Source organism: Drosophila obscura, unplaced genomic scaffold (assembly GCF_018151105.1).
Source record: "Drosophila obscura isolate BZ-5 IFL unplaced genomic scaffold, ASM1815110v1 contig_186, whole genome shotgun sequence".
NCBI classification, from domain to species: domain Eukaryota; kingdom Metazoa; phylum Arthropoda; class Insecta; order Diptera; family Drosophilidae; genus Drosophila; species Drosophila obscura.
Genome location: NW_024542774.1, coordinates 5,498,197 through 5,521,949, shown reverse-complemented (window position 1 = coordinate 5,521,949; position 23,753 = coordinate 5,498,197). Strand labels below are relative to the sequence as shown.

Genomic DNA, 23,753 nt, shown 5'->3' with positions numbered 1-23,753 from the left:
ACTTAAGTGCTTAGAAATTGCTTTAGAATATTTCAACCAAATTTATCTATATATGTATGTATATGCTCCTATCCATTGCTGCATTATCTAGCATATGTATTTTCCCTTTCATATATGTATAGAGAGTATTTCACACTTCGTGTGTATATTCAAGCATTATTTTCTAGCTTATTTTCTTGATTGTCTGTTGTTGTAGCTCTTCGCTGGTCGGTCGTCGGTTTGCTGATAATATGATTCGTGCCCACTGCTCCGATATGAGTGCAATGGGTGAGAGAGAAATCAGACGTTGACATTGCTGGCATGCCCCTCGCTCCGGATTGTTTTTCCACTGCCACAACTGTGGTTGTTGTTTTTCCACATTGCAGTCAGTTGTTTGTGTTGTCGCATCGTCTCCTTCCTCGCTGAGGGAAAACGCACGCGTTAAGCACACAATTATGCAGACAGTCAGGCATTTGGCATTTGCTCCAATACGTACGGAGTTACTATTCGTGCCGGACAGCTCCATTTTACACACCAAAATTAGATAAACAAACAGAGAGAGAGAGAGACGACCCAAAAATTTAATAAACAAACACCAATACTTTGATTGCACTGCGTTTAGACAGACAGATAGACCCTCGGATGGCCATCGCCCGGCGGGAATGGGCAGAAGACCCACCAGCAGCAGCACACAGGCACAACATTTTAAATGCATCAAGCAAAGGCCTGCCCCTCCCCATCACCTCCACCGTCCCGTTTGCTCGCGTCAAAAATGACTCAATTTCTCTCGGCTGAGAAAATCAAATTGAGAAAATTTGTAACTTCATGATAATATGCAAAATCAATAGTAGCCTCTGGCTCGAGAGGGGTAGGCGGGGGCGGACATAGCTTTTGAGATGGACAGACGCTGGCTACTGTTTTGAAATTTCAAAGTTCCACAGAGAAAGAGAGTACAGAGAGAGAGAGTGAGAGATGGAGAAAGGGAGGCGCATTTTAATGCATAATTTATAATGCAATATTATCCAATGACAAAAAGCAATTAGCAGGATTTATAAATCAAACAAACACAGTGGGTGGCACACGGCCAGGGGCAGTTGTCTGTGTGGCAGAGGCTCATCTGTCTGGCGTGGCTTTATTGTCACATGGCACGAGACCGAGACGAAAATATTGCCAGTTCATATAAGCGAGTACGAGTATTATATCTGCTACTCATTCTCTTTTCCGCCTGCCCGCCTTACCATTTGGATAATTCATACATACATTTCCAATGGAAATTCTTTGCTAATGGTAATAATAAATGCATTTACATACGAGTATGTGAAGCAAAGATGGCTCTTGGAAGTGTCTGATTCAAAAATGATTCCCTTTGTGGAACTAAGTAAATATTTAATTGACCCTAGATTGACAGCAAAGTTTATTATTCCTTTATTTCATTTTATTTAACATGAGTGGATTTTCTTTTTATGATTTTCTGTAGTGTCAGATGTGCAGAAGGTGCTGTCTGTTAATTAGAGCGAAATATAATACACTCTACAAACTAATTGGTTTACCTTTTCGACCGTCAATCCACAATAAAAAAAAAAACATTCGGCAGGCTTCAAGGAATTTTCGAATTTACGAATTATTACTATTTTCAAATCAAGGCTGAAATAAATGCTCGAAAGCTTTGTGCCCATTGCAATCGTAAATAAAACTAATATCAAATCAATTTCTTGAGACACCCACAGAAAACATCCAAGAGAACTTCCTGCCTCTGCCTGCTTCATGGGTGGGGCGGGGGAATATACTCTTACCAGACACAATAAATATTTAAAAGGCTGTCCTACTCTGCTCGAAACCAGAGTGGGCGGCAGCGGCAGCGGCACTGTCTCAGGCTCAGCCTCAGCTTCCTGCCTTCCATCCTTCCTAGACCAGAGATAGACGGGGGAAAAATACAGTATCTGTGCCGTCTGTGGCTCCTCTTTTTGGCTTTCAATTTTCAGTTCTGTGTGCAATTTAGATAAGTATTATGACATATTTGACACTCTTACACTTGGGCTTGCTTGTGTTTATTTACTCGAAATGAAAATGCAATGAACCCGGACTCTGGATATGTCACTGGCTCTGTCTCTGGCTCTGACTCTGGCTAAGACGCCTTTTGCTGGGGGAAAAATCAATGAAATGCAATTACTGAGAATGCCGCCCGCCCGGCCACACGGACGGACAGGATGAGGCCAAGTGGAACTGTACAACAATTGTTGGTGTTGTTATTAATATGTAAATACATACATATGTACATAAGTGTGTGCACTATATTGTAAATATATGTGTGAAGAGGGCGTGGACTCTGAGGCACACGCACCGCTCCAGCAGCACCCCTGAAACCCCAAAAACCCTCCCCGAGCCACGCACAATATTTGCTGTCGCCTAAGCAATCAGCATAACTGATAAGCTGCAATTACCTGCATTGATAATTTGGAATGTATTTTCATATAATGCATACAAAAGCCCCAACTATAATAATCGTAATACCATGCCATAAAAGCAAAATGACAGGCCCCAGTATCTGTCCGACTGTACCCCACACCCACCCCTGGCTTGTGTTTGTGTGTGCGTGTCTGTTGCATCTGTCTCCTCGGTCCTGCGACTCCGACTACTCTCCTCTGTGTGCCCTGGGCGCACCCATAATATAATTGAATAGCCCCAACGATGTGTATGAGATTGCGGGTGCGGGTGTTTGTGTTTCAGTTTGGATAGCTTTTCATTTGGGGGTTTTGGTTTGGCTTTGGGTTTGTTGCACACTCTCACGTGTAAGAGTTTAATTTGATTATCGTCCATGAAGGCGGCAGCCCCCCCCTCGCCACCCACTGCCAAAATGGAAATGGAGCCACGAACCGAAGGCTAGACTTTGACTAAGGAAATAATCTTTAGCTATTTTCCTCTCTGGTTCTCTTATCGCAATTTTCATTTCATATATGTTTCCCCATTCAGCTGCTGTAACTTCCCCTATCTTCGGTTGTCCCACTCTTTCGGTAGCCGATATCAGCTCGAACATAATTTCAATTTTCCTCCGACATACTCTGGAATGGTCATATCTCTCTCAGCATGTTCCTAGTTCCACTGCTGATCAATGATAATATTTTCAATGAAGGAAACAAGCAACACTCTCGCTCTCTCTCGCCCTCTCTCTCTCCTTCTCTGTCTCTGTCTCTATTCTTCAACAATCTTATCAGCTATGGAGGGGCACGAATACTTGCAGCCTTCGAGTGCTAAGAATTATTAATAATAAATTACAAATTAATACACGGCGACCGGGTCCAAAGACCCACAGAGAGCCATTGAGCCAAACTCTTGGCCCAGTCGCAGCCCCACGCTAATGAAATTTCAATTAGCTTGTCATGTCATTGTAGGAAGTGACTGCGCTGCAGTGGAGCGGAGTCGAGGTTGCCACATTTATCAGTGGGCCCCGGACTCACTCGAGTGGCAGCCAAATCTCTTATGAAATCTTAACCCATTTTATATTGACAAGTGTAATTATGCGCACGACACAATTGTCATGTAAAATATGATCAAATGATGGCTCAAGCCAATGCAGAGTTATGCGTTATGCAACAAGGCAACAACGAGGCAACTGCAGGCCACAGTGTGCACCAGGGGACGACGCCCACGTGCAACCAACTGCAGTCACGTTGCAGTTTGTCATCCTTCTGGACATGCCACAGTCGAGAGGCCAGGAACAACAGAGAGTCGAGCCACGAGGCTGGCCATGCCAGCCAGAGGGGAAAAGCATTCTAATGACACAGGCTACGTGCTGGCGTTGGTGTGGTCCTTTTTGGACAATTAGTGCCTGGAGAGTGACCCGACACACACACACACACACACACACACACACACACACTACAGAAACATGCTGTGCTAGGGGGGGCACCTGTACAATAGAACAGAACAGTTTGAATATCTTATGGATGCATGCATAATTTATGACATACTTTTCTATTCAATAAGAGAATTGGAGGTGGGCTAGGATGGGGAAGATACTTACATACATATTCCTCATCTCTAGATAAACAATGTGTCTGCTTTTGCATATAATAAATATTTATTGAATATGCCCAGATGAATCTAAATGTAAGTAAAAGAGGGTATAGTACCTACTGGAGGAGTACTGAGATAATCAGCTAAGGATTTCTACAGCTGCAGGCACCGAAGATCCTAATCTTCTCTCTTCTCTCTGGATGAACTTTCTCTTACAAAGATCGTTGTCAATCGCAGCACATGGTGGCCACAAATGTCTGGAGAGGGTATTTCCACTTCCCCAATTGATTCTTTCGGATATGCCCTTTCCCCCCATTTATTGGTGTGTTTGAGTTTTGGGCCTGCTTACAATTTTAGTCATTGATTGCCCCAGTGTGTTGCGTTGCACGATGGTTCGTTAGTAATTTTTTTTTTTTTTTTGATTGGAAGAAAAATTATTTATGACTACGTACAGTGTGGCGGGGGTAAGGAGGGGGTATTTGTATATTGAAAATTCAAACGCACGCACACACACACAAAGCACACACAAGCACACACTCTTTTGTTTTTCCTTTCAGATTCTTCCTCCACTTCTTTTTGCCTAATTGGAATTCATTCACCGAAACATTTGCATATTGTTTTGTTAGCCCAAGCACTTGACTGCCATCAGCCAGGGTTCTGGTGCTGCCACTGTTGCCCCTATGGTAACTGTAGTTTGTTTTTCGAGTGCCTAGAAAGGTTCTGCTTAATTGTGGCCACAACGCAAGGCTCAAACTCGACTCAAACTTAATCATAAGACGTACGACCACCACAGTACCCACACACACACACAGAGCTTCCAGCTCTGAGCCCCCAGTATGAGCAGTCAACACATTATAAGGGGCTGCTGGTGCTGTTGTTGCTGCTACTGGCTGGCTGCCCCAATCAAGCGTGCGCGTGAGTCCCATTCCCAGCCTTTTTTGCGGCGGCTAACTGAATTCAATTACCAAAGTGCCTGCTATATGCAAATAAGCTATAAGTGCACTTGACAAACGCACACACACTGTCCGCAGATACAGATACCGATACAGAGATACAGATACACTGACTGAAATCTAGAGAGCGACCTCAACCAGCCAACAGCCAACAGCAGGCTACAAGGCAGTCATCGTCGTCGCTGGTTACAAATAAGTCGAGTTGTTGCACTCGAGCTACCGGCACTTGCCGTTGCCGTTGCCCTGTGCCTTTGCCTCTATTTGGTCCCCTCTCTGCCACAGCAACAGCCACTGCTACTGCCTCCCATGTGAAAAGTCAGCCGTGCAGATAAAAACCTTAATATAAGCATAATTAAGTTGATGATTTGTACAAAAAAGGGAGAGAGAGAAATGATAAACACAAGTGGCCTGCCCCTCTCTGTGGCTGGCTTTTCAGCTGCATGTGGTATGTGGTGTGTGGCCCAGAGTTACCACATTCGAGTGTGTGCTGTTGCACAGTGGTTGCTCTTTTTGGTTGGTTTCTTCAAGCAGAACTCTGGACATATTCCAATCACTAATTCAAGACAGCAACCAATGTTCCACTGTACCTTTTTTACACTGGAAGTTCCATCAGTGAGTCTCCGATTGAGTCTCAGGCTTTTTTTCCTCCGCACAGTTATGATGGGTAATGCTGGCCTGCCAAAAACAGTGTCGATGACGTCCCACCACAAGTTCAATGACTATTGTGTCTTCTCCTCTGGTCTTCTGGTTTCTCATTGTTTCCGAATTTCATTCTCAATGCTTCAGTGCCCCCCAGCATTGCATAACAATTAGTTGGATCTGAGATATGGATGGTAAAAAGTCAATCGAAATGGGCCACAAAAAATAATTCAATACGAATTTCGAATAGATGTCTTCATTAGGCAGTTTTGATGTTCTGATGTTCTGCTTCTGGGGCCCATATGTGGGGGCTGGTTGAGCTGATGTGTGAGCTGAGGAGGTGGCTGTCGATGACACATTTCGAATACCGAATCGGGCTGCACCCTTTTTTGGGGGGGTATCTCCACTCTTACACCATTGTATCCATGCTAAATTTATGCCTAATGAGCGTGGCATTTATTCAGTTTGATAACTCATTTGTTTTCCTCTCTCTCGATTCTGGCTGGCTGGCTACTTCTTCTTGTTTGGGGCACACACACACACACACATTATAAACAAATTGAGGCTAAATTGGTTCCACATGAGGTTCGTTCGGCTACCGATGTTGAAACGCAAACATCTACGAGAGTAGTCTTGATTTTGGTCTTTTTGGGGCGGCATTTGAGGCATCGCATCGCATCGCAAAGAACCTCGTTCATAAATAAGATATTCCAGACCCAAAGAGTCTCCCTATAAAAGAACGCACATCACATCTGCAGGCAAAACTAAAATCAAAAGAAGCTACAAAACAGAAGCAATTCAAACGAAAAACTGGGGAGAAAACAAATATTAAGAAATTCTCTGGCACACACACACACAAACAGACACACTTTGGAGTTTATCATTGTAATGCAAATGAAGGAAGTGCGCGATTCTGGCGTTGCCGTAGCCTCTCCACTTGTGTAGAATTCGAGGTGAGGCTGTGGGGCACAAAACAGCGCAGCAACAAAAGCAGCAACAACAAGGGAAGCAACATTTTGATGCCGTGGGAAATGCGAAAGCGGCACACGATTTGCTTGCTTACACTCCGCTCTTCCGTTCTTCTGGGGGCCTAGGGTGGGGCGGCAGAGCTTCTCTTCCCTGCTTATACGGTTAGTGCAGCCAGTTTAGCAGTCAGCCACTCTCTCAGTCAGGCCGTCAGACAGTCAGTCAGTCCATCAGTCGTCGAATGGAATTGCACAAGAATGGCACAAACAAACAAACAAACAAACAAAAAAACACACACACACACAATGTTATGAATATGAATAAATAATTTTACGCAGATTGCCAAAGCTAAGATAAAATACGCTCACACACACACACACACAATCGAGTGCGGACTTTTGCACACCTCACACACAGATACTTTCTTTGACAATCAGAGGCAGCTCTCCGAGTTGCAGAAAAGTGTAAAAGTATTATTGAAAACAAATGTTTTAATGCTAACAAAAGTGCTGCCAATGAATATTTCTACAGCCAGCAGAGAGTTTTATATGTAGCTTTAGGCTGGAAGAGACACTTAAATCTATATAATTTCGAAGGCTCTCATGGCATGGATTTACTTTTTTCGTTCGAAATAAAGAGAACACACGCCACAGCCACAGCCTTGAATATCAAAATGTACTACGTGGAATGCACAGCCTAGCTGTGTGGTTTAGTTCAGTTACTCGTGCACCAAGGACACGGACACGGACACGGGCACGGAACACGGAATAGCGTACAATAACTTTGCACCGCACAAAATAGTTAAGTATTCGAGTTCACGAAAAACCGCATGCATAAACATCCCCGACCCCCCCACCGACTACAGACAATAGTTTAAACAAAGCTCGACCAGCATTTCGTAGCGATTTGGAGAGGCCCGGCACCGCCAAACTGACCAAATGCACAGACCCAGCCAGCTACCCACCACCCCAGCACTCCACCTACCCACCCCAGCACTCCACCTACAAGTAACTCGGCAAGCGACCGATCCAAACCGAGCCAACTTGTTTTGTAGTTGTCTATTTATGCGCTTAGTGCTGTATGCAAATAGTTCGCTTACCTATCCGTACTCCCCGACGACCACTGGCCCGCTGCCCGCTGCTGCCACACTGAACCAGTTTTTTGTTTCGTGTGCCCTTCAGCCCCCCCCGCCAAATCCGCCCTGTGTTTGCATTTTTTATTAACAAACAGCAGCAGCAAATAAATGAAAGCTAAAAAAAAAAAAATCCCAAAAAGGGTATGCAAAATATTTGAAGAAATGAGAACCCTTTTTTTTCGGTTTTATTTTGTTTGGGTGTGGGCGACGATAAGCCAGAGAGAGAACAGGGATTGCCGCCCTGCCTCCTCCTTTAAAGCCACCCCAGCTTATGGGGTCGGTGGGGGTAACAGTTTTTGTTGTTGTTTTTGTTTGTGTTGCTACAACGATATTTCATGTATATCACACGCATAATCGTTGTTGTTTTAGTGTATTAATTTTGGTTTTTAATAAAGCATAAATATTTGTGTTTGCGCTTTCCGCTCCGGGCGGCAGCCCACCCTTTCTCATCCCCCTTCCTCCCCATTCTTTATGACTGCCCCTCGCTGTACGTTTTTTTTTATTGAAGTTTGGCAAATCAAAGTTTAGTTTTATACCCAGTGGGTGCGGTGCATATTCTGTAAAATATTATTGACTTTGTGGATATACATGGTACACACATACAAACATATGTATATGTAGTATATACATATGTAAATGTAAGCTATGAGCGTAAATACTATTGATAGCTATGGGGGGATCCCAGTGGTCTCATTACGTCCCAGTTACATCGGAAAAAATACTACAACATCGATATAAATATATATACATACATACATACGAATGGGTGAATGTGGGGCGTTTTATCGGGGGCACTGTTGTCGGACAGGGCCGTATTAATTGTAAATTCCTCTATGACAGCTCCGACATATGCATATCCCACATCCATATCGGGCTGCACCGGGCTGGCTCTACCTTTTATGGGCAGAAAGTGATTTGCCTTACATATGCATTTTGCATGTTTTAATTATTAAACAAATCAATTTTCCCCCGTTACCCAGCGAACAACTTAATGACATTTATCCATTTCTTACAGACACCGCCTTAACGCCAAGTGGTACACCCGTGCAATTTGCATAAATTGCATTTTTTATATATTGTTCGTCGCGTTTGCCATTGCCCGGGCTATCGTTAGGGATAATAGGGTGGGGGGAGGAAAGCAAAATGGTAAAGATGGCCTGGTGGGTGCGTGGGCGTGGGTGGCATGACAGTTAATGACACTGGTTCCGGAAAACTTTAAATCGATTTCAATAGTTTCAGTCGACTTCAAAAGTAATTAATAATGGAAACTGATTAAGTTTTCCCCATTGAGTCTCAGCGTATTTTCTAGTTTAAACAAGATGCTCGTATTTAATGAAGTCTTCACATAATAAAGAACGGGGTACATGAATTATTTTATATTTCAAGAGCGTGCCTAAAGGGTAGAAAATATCTGGGCCTCTCCACTGATGCAAGTATCTTCTGTATCTGTAAGAGCGTTTTTCCATGTTGCCATTAAATTTGCTACTCTCTTGACGGGGAAAACCTCAGTTGATTTTCTCGTTGTTTTGTGTGTGCAACTGCTTATTGATTTTCAATTAGTTTGTTTTGCTTTTCACTGTCGACTCTGTGGCGCGGCTGTTGCAGTTGCAGCTGCAATTTGGCTTTTCCTTCCACTTATTTCCACGTATTTTCCGCACCAAAGTGACATACTTAATTTTCCATCGAGTTGTGTGCGGTTTGCACTCATAAAATATGCAATCGCCAAGCCCATCCAACGGTTTTGGCCAACGATTGCGGCAAGACTTTGGCAAGAGCTTGTGGCACTGACTCTGACTTTGCCAAAAAAGTGTCAGGGTTAGACCAGAAAATGCATAGACACATGCCAATATGCTGGTCCATAAATAAGAGAGACAGCGCCAGCAGTCGCCCTGCAGCAGCGACCTTAAAGCCTGGCTATGATTTAAATTAAATCTTCACTCAACTGCAGCTAATTAGAGAGTATAACATTAATTCATTTACCAACCAGTTTCCCCAAGCGACGAAAATAAATATATTTGACCTGTTTTTTTTTTTGTTTTTTTTTTTTTAGTGGAAATTATTAGCTTGAATCGAGTTGTTGGGCTTTTTGTGAATTTTGCGGTTTGTCGGAATAAAATTTATGCAATTACAGACGCAATTTTCGCATGGGACCGCATTTTAATTTCGTTTTATAATTTCGACAAATAACCATTTACATAAACGAATGGCCTGGCCGAATGATGTGAGTGTTTGCAGTGAGTGTTTGCGGCATATGCAAAGTGTTTTGTTTGAGTTCGTTTCCCCCTCCCCCTCTAGTATAGTATAGAGTATAGTATGTGTGTACTGTATTGTATTAATAAATAAAATAATTATTTACAAGCAATTAACTTTACGCATTGCTTTTATTTAGCTAGTTCGTTTGGGTTTTAGTTAAAATTCCATCGTCCATTGTAACATTTGATGTGTGCCCTGGAATAAATCGCATTAAAAATTGAATATGATATAATGGCAAATGCGGTTTTTTGACCATGGGGAAGGCTGTCAGTTGCAGCTGTCCGGACATTGAAGCCTTGAAATGTTTGTTTGTTGAGCGAAAGTATTTACAGCATTTTACATACGACCCTATAAAGTGAATGTATGTAGTTAGTGCAGATCCATGGGTACTACGATACAGACAACGGGTGGCTAAAACCCTTGCCTGTGTCTCTTAATGTGTGGAGCAGCGGTCCTTCTAGCAGAATTCTGAGCAGAATCCATCGCATCTTTACCATTTGTCTGCTATATCATGACTGATGGATAGATTTCAATGCTACGCATTGTCACCCCTTTTCCCCCCACACCTTTTTTTTTCATTGAATAAAAAGAGATTTGTTGTTTTTTTTGTTTAAATGTTTTTCACAATATTTTGTAATGTTTTTGCGTTTATTTTCTCAGATATATTTCTTGTTCTGTTTTGTTTTTTGTTTTTGTTTTATGTAATTGTAATAATTAATTTAATAATACATTTGCCATTAAGTAAATTGAATTAAATTAATTTAGTTCCCTACCTTATCCCCCATTGGGGGCGTGCAGGGGGCGTATCTCTCTCTATACAGTATACATGCGACATTACATACAATTAATAAATACATTAAGTGCTCTAAATGGTTGGGTTTTTTGCCTTTCTTTTGTTGTTTGCGTTTCTTCTACATATATATATATATACACACATTACATTCAGATTAAATTTAATTAAATATTTGAAATAGTTACTGTTTCGTGTAGCCTAGGATGAGTGCTCCAACTTGATGCGAACGAATGTATTTGTTTAGTTTTAGTTTATGGTTTTTTTTTAGTATTTGTTTTTAGGTTCCTTTATGCCTGGCTAGAACTACTAAATACGTCTACGAATTACAGTGTATTTTTGTTTGTTTTTTGTTTTTGTTTTTTTTGGAGAGGGGGGATTTGTGCAGTTCGCCCGCAGTTCGGGCTCCCCGCTTTAACTATAGTTAATTAATATATCACATTGAATTTGAAAGTGTTTTAACAACATTTCTAGTAATTGTTTTTTGTTTTTTTTTTTGTATATCGATATATGCTAATTATGTAATTTTTTTATGTGTATTTATATACGTGCCGCGCTCACTCTCTCTCTGTCTCTGGCTGTATGTGTGTGTGCGTATTGTAGCGCTGTGCTACACAACTACAACAAAACGACAACAACAATATCCAACGCTAACGACAACAACGACACATGAACGAACACCAAAGGCGAAATGCAAATAAAATGTTTCAAGAAATGCCTACGAAAAAGTCTTTTTGTTTTCTACTAGTTAGTGTGTGTGTGTGTGTGTGTTTGTGTGTGTGTATGTTCTACTTCCGCCGGTTGCGCAAGCGAGCGAACAACTTCAAGATGGCCGCCCCTGCGCAGGAACCCGCCCGAGAGCAGTGCGAGGGAGAAAGAGATGGCAGCAGGAGCAGTGGAGTGGCATGGGGCAGGGTTCAGAGCTTACACCAGGAAAGCCTGTCCATTCTTATTGGCCGTCTCGCCTGTGGCAGCTGTCTGTTGCTGCTGCTGCTGTTGCTGCTGCTGCTGCTGCTGCTGTTGTTGTTGTGCAGCCGCAGCGGATGTGGAAGCCTGCGCCGTCGACTGTGTACTGGTGCTGGCCTGACTCAAGCCGCTGCCACTGCGCAGATGCACGGGCGCCGTTGCCTGCTGCGGCATGGGCATGGCCGCGCCCACCGCCCGGAACTGGGGCTGCAGCAGACGCTGCTGCTGTTGCTGCTGGTGGTGGCGCGCCAGCTGCTGCTGCTGCTGCTGATGGTGGTGCATCAGGCCAGTGGGGATCATGGATAGGGCCTCGTGCTGGTCGTAGGCGCTGTACTCCGACTCGATGCTGTGATAGATGTGCTCCGAGGGCGGGCGCATCGGCATGGGCATGGAGTCCACGATGCGTGCTGGGCCCCCGGGGCGGGTGGGCCTTGGCGAGGGGGTGGCTGTGGTGGCGGAGCTGTAGTTGGCCTCCATGTCCTCGGTGCAGTAGTAGGCCGGTGGCGGCGGGGCCTGGCGGAAGATCATGCCCGGGGAGACGGGCTGCTTGAAGCGCTCATGGTGGTCCAGGGTGTAGTTGTTGCCGCGCGGCGACAGCTCAATGGGGATGGCATAGCGGAGCTTCTCCCAGAAGTAGCGGTCGCAGGTCAGCAGACGGTTCGATGGCACGGACTTCAGGTAGGGCGACAGCTCAGCCACGTCCTCGGCCTCCGAGGAGACGCTCGTCTCCTCGATGATCACCAGCTTCTGGGCCAGGCCGCGCAGCGACTCGTGGAAAGCGTTGCGGAACTCGACGCGGTTCCATTCGGTGGCCAGCAGGTTGCGGGTGAGCACCAGGATGATCTTGCGCGAGGCGCGGGCGCCCTCCACCAGCTGCAGGTGCGATGCCTGCGGTGGCAGATCGCGCTGCTGGATGCACAGACGGAAGGGTGGGCGGCCGTGCTCCAGCTCGGCGGCAATGTTGCGGCAGACGAACTCGTAGTCCTTCTCGGAGTGCAGAATGATGGCGTCGTACAGCTTGCCGGCGTCCTCGAAGCGGGGCTCGCAGACGCGTACGCCGTAGTGGGCGAACAGCCACATGCGCACGCTCTCGCGGAACACAAAGACGACGATGAGAACGACGACCAGGAAGATGAGCACCAGCACGGCGGCCAGCAGGGGCAGACGATAGCCACCGGCAATGTCCTGCGACGAGGAGATGTTGCTGGCGCTGGCGTCGAGCAGCTCGGAACAGTCCGGTCCGCCGGCCGCATTGCCCAGCAGCTCCAGCTCACGCTTGATGCCCGCATCGATGCAGTAGATGTCCGCCGAGTCGCGCACCACCATGGCGTTGTCCGACACAAACTGTGCCAATTCCCGCAGCTGCTGGCAGCGGCACGACCACGCATTCCTGCCCAGCGTCAGGCCCTGCAGGCTGTTGCGGTACTGCAGATTGGGCAGCGCGCTCAGACGATTGTTGTCCAGCCGCAGCACCTTGAGGGAGACGAGCGGCTCGAAGCTGCCGTTGGCGATGTGGCTCAGCATGTTGTTGTGCAGATACAGCTCCCGCAGGAGGTTCAGCGACTGGAACTCGCTGCCCTCGAGGGCCGTCAGCTTGTTGTTCTCCAGGTGGAGCACACGCAGATTGGCGAGCTGCGTGAGGCTGCCGTTCTGCAGGGTCATCAAATTGGAGGAGTTGAGGTAGAGGGCGCGCAGATTGCGCTTGCCCGCCAGCTGTCCGGCCTCCAGCACGGGAATGTTGTTGCCATCCAGATAGAGATCGCTGACGTCCTGGGGTATGCGGGCGGGCAGACTGGCGAGATCCTGCTTGCCACAGTCGACGATGTTCGTCGACCAGGTGGCATCGTGGAAGCAGCTGCAGTTGTTGGGGCAGATCACCTCGCACTCGCACTGCTCGTACTCGCAGCAGTGGCACGTGGGCGGGCAGTGGCTGTCGTACTTGCACACAAAGTCCGTGGAGGCCAGGCTGGAGAGTGGGCGCAGCGGGGCGTTGCGGCTGTGGGGCATCAGGCACTCGATGTTGGCCAGATCGACGACGCGCGGATGCTGCCGGGTGGTCAGATTGTTGATGCGCTGCAGCCACTCCATGGAGCAGTCGCACTCGAAGGGATTGCCGCCCAGATAGAACTCCGGCACCGGCTTCTCGGCGGCCACGGGCGCCACGCGCAGCGCATTCAGCGAGATTTTCGACAGCACATTGGCATAGAGATCGACGCGGGCCAGTCGCGTCTTGTCCACGAAGGTGTTGGCCTGTATCTGGCCGATGATGTTGTTGTTGATGAACAGCAGCTCGATGGAGTTGGGCACGGACATGGCGCCGATCTCCGTGATGCGGTTGTGCGAGGCGTCCAGCGTGGTCACGCGAATCTCCTCCTGCAGCTTGTAGTAGTTGCCCAGCGCCTCGATGTAGTTGCCATGGATGTCCAGCCACTTGAGGTTCGACGGAATGAAGGCGTAGTCGAACCACACCAGATGGTTCTCCGACAGATTCAGCCAGAGCAGCGAGGCCAGGGTCGCGAAGATGCCATTGATGTCGGTGAGGAAGTTCTTGTCCAGCCGAATGGCCTCGATCTCCGTATTCTTGTCGAAGGCGCCCCGCTCGATGTTCTGGATGCGGTTCTTGGCCAGATTGAGCACGCTCAGCCGCGGCAGATCCTGGAACATGCCCACGGTGATGTTACCGATGCGATTGTCGATCAGCCGCAGGCCCGTCAGCTGGTTGAGATTGCGGAATGTGTTGTTCTTGAAGTCCGAGATCTGATTCTCGCCCAGATCGAGCGTCTTCAGCATACTGAGATCCTGCACGGCCTCGGGCACCTCCATCAGCTGGTTGGAGCTGAGGTCCAGCTCCTTCAGGTCGGAGCAGTTGCGGAATGCCTGCGTCTCCACGATGCTGATCAGGTTGTTGTTCAGCGTCAGTTTCGTGAGCACATACAGGCCGTTGAAGATCTTGTTGTCGAGTGTGTGGAGCCGGTTCTCGGCCAGGTTCAGGGTGTGCAGATTGTAGAGCGGCAGGAAGGCGCCCTCCTCCACATGGCCAATGGAGTTGTTGCGCATGTCCAAGATCTGCAGGAAGTACAGCTCCTTGAAGGTGCGGGCCCCGATGCGGGTGAGCGCGTTGTTGGAGAGGTTCAGCACTATCAGGCGGATCAGGCCCGCGAATGTGTTGTTGTCCACGTGGTGGCTGGTCAGCTGGTTGCCGGACAGATCGAGCACCAGCAGCTGTTCGAGGCGATGCAGCAGCCCCTTGGGCAGATCGTACAGATCGTTGCCCTGCAGATGCAACTCGCGCAGCTCCTTGTTGCCCGCAAAGGCATCGGCGGGCAGCGACTCCAGATGGTTGTACGAGATATTGAGCACGCGCAGCGAGCTGAGGCCCGCCAGGGCGTTGGGCGCCAGCGAGCTGATGTTGTTGTGCTGCAGACTGAGCGTCTGGAGGCGGCGCAGCCGGGAGGCGCCCCACGCGTCGGGCAGGGAGCGCAACTCGTTGAAGGAGACGTCCAGCACCTGGAGCTCGGAGCCGCCGCTGACGGCACCGTTGGCATTGCTCAGAGCCGAGCCGACGCACAGCTTCTCGGAGAAGCCGAGATACTCGGCGGACCGGATGCGGTTCTGGGTGAGATTGAGCAGCTGCAGGCTGGGCATCGAGCACCAGAGACCCTCGGGCAGCTGGCGCACATTATTGTCGGCCAGATGCAGTTCGCTCAGCTCGCGCAGACCGTGGAAGGACTGGCCGTGCAGATCCAGCGTCTTGCCGGGCCCCCACATCGCGTTGTGCGTCCGCAGGCTGAGCCGCTTGAGGGACAGCAGGCCCTCAAAAGCGTTGGCCGGTATCCGCTGCAGCTTGCAGGCGTCCACCTGCAGCTCCTCCAGCTTCTGGAGGCGACCGAAGAGGCCCGCAGACAGCTCGCTGGCATGCAGCAAATCCTGGCTGCACTGCAGCTCCAGTCGGTTGGCCGTCTCGGCCACCTGCAGATCGAGCGGTGTGGCGGCGTCCAACGCCCGCACATTGCACTTGATGTCCATGGTGGTGCGGACGAACTCCCAGGCGCACTGCTGCGCATGCGTGCTGCGCACGGGAACGGCGGCGGCGGCCAGCAGAAGCAACAGGCAGAAGGCCAACATGTTGGATGCTTCTGTTGCTGTTGTTTCTTGTCGGTTGATTTTTGAATTTGTTGGAGAGCCTCCCTGTGGGAGAGGAGGGCTCTGCACTTGATCGGTTTCGGTTGCTCTTGGGCTTTGGGTTTTGGGTTGTTGTTGTTGTTGCAACAATCTGTCACTTTCTGGTTTTCATTTTTTGATCGCTTTTTCCAACCCGCGTGTACCCGTAATCCGTAATCCTTGTGTGCGTGCGCGTGTGTGTGTGTGTGTGTGTGTGTGTGTGTGGTTTCGACGTGTGGCGTGACACTTAGCGATTTGCACTAATTTATTTATTTGTTGCTTTTTTTTTGCTGTGCAAACTAAATCCACTTTCGTTTCAGGTTTTTCTTTTTATGTTAGTATTTTTTTGTTTGTTTCTTGTTTTGTTTTTTGTAATTGCTTTTCACGATACGCGAGAGAGACGACGGCACAGAATCAAAATCAGAATCAGTTTCGTTTCGTTTTGATTTTAAATATTTCTTCTTGTCGGTTTCGTTCGCGTCGGAGAGCTCGTTTCCTCAGAACATGTTTCGTCCGCCGCGTTTCAAGCCAAAGTGATTGCTGGAGTTGGCCGCTGCGACTCCGTTGGCTCGTTGAAAATGTGGAAACGACGAGGCAGGCAGGCAGCGCCGACGACGTCGCGCAGCAGCAGCACACCGACACGAAAGGCAGACAGACAAAATCTGTGTGTGTGCCGCCTGCACGTTCGTGTTCTGCCGTCGCGCACTCTTTTTCAATGCACATGCACTCACACACACACACATGCAGGCAGGCAGGCAGGCAGGCTTTGGCAGCAGCAGCATGCATGGCGCTGCTTCGCTCTCACACACATTGCGCTCGCTCCCACACAGCAGTGGCAGAGGCAGTGGCTGAACAGAGAGCAGAGCAGAGCAGAGCACTGAGCAGCGACAGAGCAGCGCTAACAACAACAACAATTGCATTTCCTGCCTGCATATGCTGCTCGAACATGCATGCTCTCTCACGGCCTGCTCTCTCGCTCTCGCCAAAAGTAGGGGAAATGTTGCACGTACACACACACACACACACACACATGTCGGCTGGCCAGCCAGCCAGCAACAGTTAACCCCACAATGGCCCCAGTAGTAGTGGTGTGAGCGTGGAATGCTGAAGAGTCTCAGTTCTCCCTCTCTCTCAGATCTCTCAGGAGATGCAGAGTGGTGGGGGAGAGCGTCCACAATTAGCATTGGAAAATGGATTAATATTGGATGAGTTCAGCATGGGTTATCTCCGTGGCGAGGCTGCTCTCCAGACAGAGCCAGAGATTATCATTTCAGTGGAATATTATCAGGGAATGCGCACTTGAAATTGAATCATCCACTGCAAATTAGTACACATAAAGTCAGTCGCTTGCTTATGATATTTCAATTTACTGAATCTCATAAATCGGTGAAGTTTTATTACATTTATTTAAGTTAAACCTATCCCCTGGCACACAGAGCTGTGCCAACAAGCTGACAAGTTCCATATCTCTATGGTATATCGCTCGGCCATTTCTTTATCTTACACGAGGTATATTCCCAGCCTGAGTTTTCTCGCAGCTTCGCTGTCTATCCCATAGAACCCCGTTGGGGTTAAATCAAACCTGCAACAGGCTGCTGTTGGCTGGCAACATTTCGCGCGCCACCCCCCCCCCCAATCACACTCTATCCTGCCTGCCTCGCTGCTCCCATGGAAGCCCTGTTTTGTGACTCAGTTCGTTTAGAGCCTCGTGTTGCATACTACACACGATGTGTGCAGGAGGGGGCCCACCCCTCCTGAGTGTGTTGCTTCAGTTAAGCATGTTGCATGCCGCTTGGCTCTTAACAGCTGCTGGTGCTTCTGGTGCGCTGTTGTCGTTGCAGCGGCGATTGCTGTTATTGCTGGTGTCCACACTCAGGCCGAGTGCAGACAGTGGCAGAAGCCCCCTCTCTGGAGGCAGCAGGCCGAAGGCCGTAGAGTGTTTTGTTGCCATAAAATGTTGAATCTATTGTCGCATGTTAAATATATTTTAGCGCAATATTTGTTGTGTGTTTCTGCTGTCAAACATTTCTTGTGGCTTCTTAGTGGGAGTCCGTTCGGTTTTTGCCATGTTTTGCATTCTGCCACACATCTGCGGTTGCCTCTTTTTGCCCGTTTGCCTCTGGCAATTTGGGAAATTGCTAAGCTTTTTTTTTTAGCAGCTTGAAGCTGATCGGGAAGAGCATTTATGTGTGTGAGGGAGACGGACGGGGCAAACTTGTTGGTTAGAGACGTTTGTGTACTTTATTTCCATTTGCAGCATTTGTTCCACGCTGCTACTGCACCTCATTCGGAAGACTGACTCTGTTGCCTGCCTGCCTGCCGCCTGTGCCATAAACATTGCATATGAGTGTTGCAACCAGCAGCAGTGGCAGCAGCATCCGCAACAGTGGCAATATTACAGTTTGAATGCCACTATTATGCCATTTCGAATGGCAACTGCATTCAGGCGTGCAACAAGCTGCTTCTGCTGCTCCTACTGCTCCTACTGCTCCTAGTGGCTGCTGCTGTTGTTGCTCCGCTTGTTGCACAAAAGGTCTTTGGGAAGTTTACTATAAGTTTTTGCCGGAAAGGGGGTGTACCCCCTATTCTATTCCTGCTGCACTAATTTTGCTGGCTTCTAATGTACTCTCTATCGTGGGGCCATTGCCCCACCTGGCCCAGATATCCGGAGTATTTGTGCGAGTTTTGCCTGCTTTTTCGGCTGTCGACTTATGCCACTTAAAATTACATTAAAAACTTTCCTCCTCCTCCTCCTCGCGAAGTGTAGTCAGCCACCCAGTGGCAGGGTGAGAGGGGGGGCACGTGGGGCATCGTTGCAAACTTTGCCTGGCTTTTTGGATGTTTACGCTTCCACTTCCACTTCCATTTCGGGCTCTGTTGCTTCTGTTGCTGCAGCAGAGCGCTTGTTGGTGGGTTTTTGTGCCGTTTTCTGTTTTTTTTTGTTTTGTTTTTGCGGCACTGCAAATATGAAAGTTTTCTTACTTAATTATTTTGTTTGTTTGTTGTTGTTCCTGTTAATGTTGCTGCTGTTGCTGTTGCTTCTGTTGCTATATTGCTATTAATTAATTGAGTTACACTTGCCCTGCCCCCGTCCTTACGTCTGCTTCTGTAGCTGGTGCCCTAGATGTTGTTTGTTGCTCCCCTGCCGTAGATGTTGCTGCTGCTTCTCATAAATGCTGCTCTTGTGGATGCTGTTGCTGATGCTGCTGTTGCTGTTGCTGCTGCTGCTGCTGCTGTTCTTATTGTTGTTTGCTTAGTGGTGCGAATATTTTATGAATTTTTAAATTTCATTAGCTCGACATGTGCACGAAACTTTTGTGACAGACTGTGTCGCATGTCGTCGACCCTTAGTACTACGAAACTGTGCGACATAACTATGGGAATATTAGTGCTAGTATTTTAAGTGGCATTATGGATACATAAAACTTATGAAGATATTCAGATATTTACTGTCTTTATTTTTCATTTTTTTCCAGTGAAACTTCTTTAATTTGGAAGGTTATCTATCGGGTAAGTCATTAAAAATTATATATACCTGAAACTACTTAGATGATAAAACAATTATCTATGAGGCTTAATTTAATGGCAGGTTCTACATAGGGACTTTACTATTTAATAGACCCTACAAGCATTTCGCGCATCTGTCTGCGTGCCTGCCTGCCTGCCTTTAGACACCAAAATTGTGTGGCTTTCATAAAAGATTCAAAATGTTTGTTGTTTTGGCAGGGGAGTCGCACGGGTCGGGGGGGTTGGGCTTGTGCCTGAATATTATTCATACGCCGCATTGGCCACGGCTGGAATGAGAATGAGAATCCTTGTGAATCCTCAGTGCAGCTTCCATTTCGCTTCGCATAACTATGTCAAATTAGTGTCTGTACGGGCGAGACGAGTGCCGCTGCGGCAACATGGATGCTGTGCGCTGCGGTGCTCCTCCAACTTTCCCAGCAGTGTATTTAGACTTGCCCCCAGAGCGGGGGAGCGGCTTAAGCGTCATGGAAACTTTCCCACTCGACTCCTGGGGAAATTGTATTCAAATGCAAACTCAACAGAAACCGAAACAGAAACCGAAACAGAAACATAGGAAAAAAAACTATTTTAATTGAATTAGAAAATGGCAATGGGTCAGAAGCACGTTTGTAATGCATAATTTATGTCTGTTCGCTGAGTTTTGTTTTCTGATTTTCCATTTTGCAGCAGTAGCAGCAGCAGTGGCAGTGGCAGCCGCAGCCGTTGCCAATCCGCAATCCGAATGCGGCAAGCGTTTTGCCCGATTTTTTGAGGCCAAAATTTTCATAATCTTTTGGTGAAATAGAAAATTGCCAGAAGGAGCAAGCAGCAGCAAGCAGCAGAAGGAAAACTCATCTTGTAAATGCAGTTATGAATATCATTGGAGGAACCGCTGTAATGAATGAAATGTGGTGGGGGGAGGGAGGATAAATGGGAATGGAAATGGGGACGTGGAAGCCGACAATGGATGTGTGTGAGTGTGTGTGTGTGTGTGGTTATCCAAATGGATATGGATGTGGCATCGAGTGGAAAGTGCGTCTGACAGCAATGCCTGCCATGCTGTTCCCGATGCTCCTGCTGCTGTGGAAGAGTCCTCCTCTGGCAGCTGTCAAGCGCACTTGCATTACATTACTCCTCCCGTCCTAACGCCCCCTGCGCCCCCTCCACGCAGAAATCAAACTGATCAACAAATTTCAGTTACATGCAGAACAGATGAAACCCTACAGAACGAAGTATTTTTGGCTGTCAGAAACAATTCTTTACGGAACAGAATAAATAGAATATTGTGCTCTAAATGTATCTAAATCAGTTCCATTGAATATTTTATTTATACCTTCTATCAATTCTAAATTCGTGTTGGCCAGTGTGATTTGCTATTGAGTCGAGTTCTTGTTGCTGTTTGTTGTTCTCCAGACCAGGACACTCATTTGATATGCGGGTTCGGTAATGCGCCCACACGTCGATGATGCCGATGCCGATGCCTCTGAAACAATGCCAAGCATTTTTATATATGCCAGGCAATATTTATAATACATATGTATGTATGTATGTACATGAATGTATATAGTATATATTGCGATATGCTATGTGAGTAACGAGCGAGATGCCGACGACCGTTCAAGTGCATCTTAAAGATACTTTTGCTGCTTGGATGGCGGCTGCATTGTATGCTGCTTGCTTGGCTTCGGCTTCGCCTCTCGAGTGGTGTTTGCCGCCGCCTGCCTATTGTTGCCACCAGCAGCCGCCCCCACTCCGCCCTGCCCAGTCGCCCGTTTGCAGGGGTTGATATATGAGCTTTAATGTGCATTAACTCTTGTGCCATATTTCTCTCCATGCTTTGCCATCGAATGGGGTTAATTACGCGTTTATGAAGAGAAGATTCTTGGCCGCAAACTATTTATTGGTCGCCTTTGATTTATGTGGAGCCATGGCTAGCTGCTGTCTGCATGGAAACGGAAATATTCCGTATTTTGCGGTCCGGAAAGTGGGCCTGTTTCCTCGGTCCCAAAAATGAAGTGATTTGCATGTCGGGCGATTATTCTGTTTCCCAATTGAAAGTTTCCAGAAGCAACTACATATATATAATCACCAACTTCCCCAAGTATTTTTCGAGTAATTTAAATATTTTTATAATTCCATAAAAGTCCACCAAAAGTATTCAAAAAAAAAAAAAAAAAAAAAGAACCAATTCATGCTGCTGCTGCTGCGGCTGCTGCGACTCTCGGCCACAACCTGTAATCATGGCTAAGCAGAAAAAGCCAGCCAGACAATTCTAATTGTCAGCCGTTCTTTCGCTTTATTTTTGTTCATTTTTATATTTTTTTTGCTGCTAAAGATTTCGTTTCGTTTTTTGGGGTCGCAATTTTTCAGCGTTTTGCTAATGCTCCACGAGAGCTGCTTTAAAGATCAGACAGAACCCTTCATTAGGCACACGAAGAGCCAGCCCGACGACGACCGATCGTTCGACAACTCATGTTTATAAATTGGTCTATAATTTCGCTTCGTTTTATTTGTGCAGCTTACTGTGCGTGGTGGGGGGCTGTGGAACAGGAACTCGGAGTTTTCTTCTGGGTTTCGCTGGAAGCACTGGTTTGGCTGTGGTGAAAAACGACTGGCTTGGCTGGCTGCCTGGCTGCCTGGATGTTTTTACAGGCCCAAACTAATTGCCAAAAATCTCTGGAAAAATGGTCCAAAGTATAAATATTTTCACTGCTGCGCGGAGTCTAAAAATAACAGGCCGTTGAATGCCGGAGATGTTGTTTCAGCAAACAGTTTAGTCGCCGGTGTGTTGCTGTTGGTGGTGGGGGGACGGAGGCGGCCTAAGCCCTCGTCTGAGCCTACATTTGTAATGGGTCTATCTGTAAGATACTTTGATACACTGGCAGGTAGCTGGTCGCAGAGAGAGAGAGAGAGTGAGTCTGAGAGAGCGCGAGAGAGCAAAAGAGCGCAAGCAAAGAGGGGAAATGTCACGCACACCACTGCAAACGCTGCTCTGCTCGCACTAATACTTACGCAGCGGATCCGTCTCTCTCACTCATACACACGCAGCAGATCTGGTTCTCGCTCTCCCGCTGTTCGGACTTCTCTTTTGCGCTTTGCTTTCGCTGCATCTGTTCTCCCTTTCGCACAGTTTCTGCCACGATCTGCGCTTTGCTTGTGTGCGTGCGCCGCTCACTCACACAGTCTCAGGTGCGCGCTCTCTGCTTACTCTCTGGCTGGCTCTCTCAGCAGCCGCTCTCTCTGCTGTCGCTCTCTCTCTCTCTTTCGCTCTGTGGCCCGCTCTCATTTTGCTGTCATTGACACGCTGAGCGGCAGGTTTTCCGTTTCTGTTTGCTGGCAGCAGCAATTATGTATCTTGTATCTGCAACTCGCTTGCCGTATGCTGTGTATCTGTTGTTGGGTTGGCCAAACAGCCTCAAATGCCTGACATTTTACGCTACTATCCAGCCAGCGATATCTTTAGCGATTTCTGCTCGGATTTTTGGCCGCGTTGCGCCTGAGCACTCACTGAACCCGGCTCGCCTATAACCAAAAATATTTCATATTATAATCCTTTCCCCTCTTTCGCGTCTGCCACTGCCGCAAAACACCGTTGCGGTGTGGTTTTCTTGTCCCTGATTGAGACAATATCGTAAAATATCCCCCCAATGTGAAATTCGATCGCTAAGCAGATCCAAAGCAGATCTCCCCCCACCCCGTACTCCATGCCATGTATATCTGCCGCAAATGTAGTTGCTTTTGTCGCCGTTTATTGCCACTTTAAACGAGCAGGCACGCCGCACCCCTCCCCACACTGTCCCCGCTGTTCTGCTCAACTTGTTTTTACCACACAAAATGCTCTCATTTGGCCATAACAGCCACAGCCGCAGCAGCAACAACAACAGTTTCAGATATATTTTCCTCTCTATACCCTGCAAAGCGGGCATTATGGTTTAGATCGGAAAAGGAGGAAGCACTTCCTTCCAGCCATAAAGTGTAAATTAGTTCCAGATCTGAATCGATCTATTTGTTCCCATGTAAAGTGTTCTGTTCTCTCGCAGTTCTGTATACTCTCTGGCGGAAGAGCTGCATACAAGGCATAGCAACCATTGGATAGGATGGCTCCCAGATCCTCTCCTGCCTCTGTAAGGGTATCTGTAGCTTCGGCCATAGAATTCAGCCTTTCTTTTCTTTTTACAATGTATTTTTGTTGCTGTTGTTGTCTTGGTCTGGCGTCTTTTGGCTTAAATGAAACTAAATGAGGCAGTAATCAAGTTGTGCTCAAAGAGTCTCCCCAGTCTCCCCACCCCCTGCCAGGCACCACCTCCTACCACTCCGCTCTCTTTGTGGTATTTTCGTTTCGCATTTTTTTCTCCATTTATATTTTTTTGTTGTTTTTTTTTTTTTAATA

The 23,753-nt window shown here is 47.4% G+C and overlaps 1 protein-coding gene across 1 annotated transcript; it reads right to left on the bottom strand.

Annotated features, from left to right (window-relative positions):
• Positions 1 to 10,875: 10,875 nt before the first annotated feature.
• Positions 10,876 to 16,400, bottom strand: LOC111080678 (toll-like receptor 7). The gene has a single exon (XM_022376424.2). It carries the CDS (start codon positions 15,818 to 15,820, stop codon positions 11,654 to 11,656), a length of 4,167 nt encoding a protein of 1,388 aa, XP_022232116.2. The 5' UTR covers positions 15,821 to 16,400; the 3' UTR covers positions 10,876 to 11,653.
• Between the last annotated feature and the right edge of the window lie 7,353 nt (positions 16,401 to 23,753).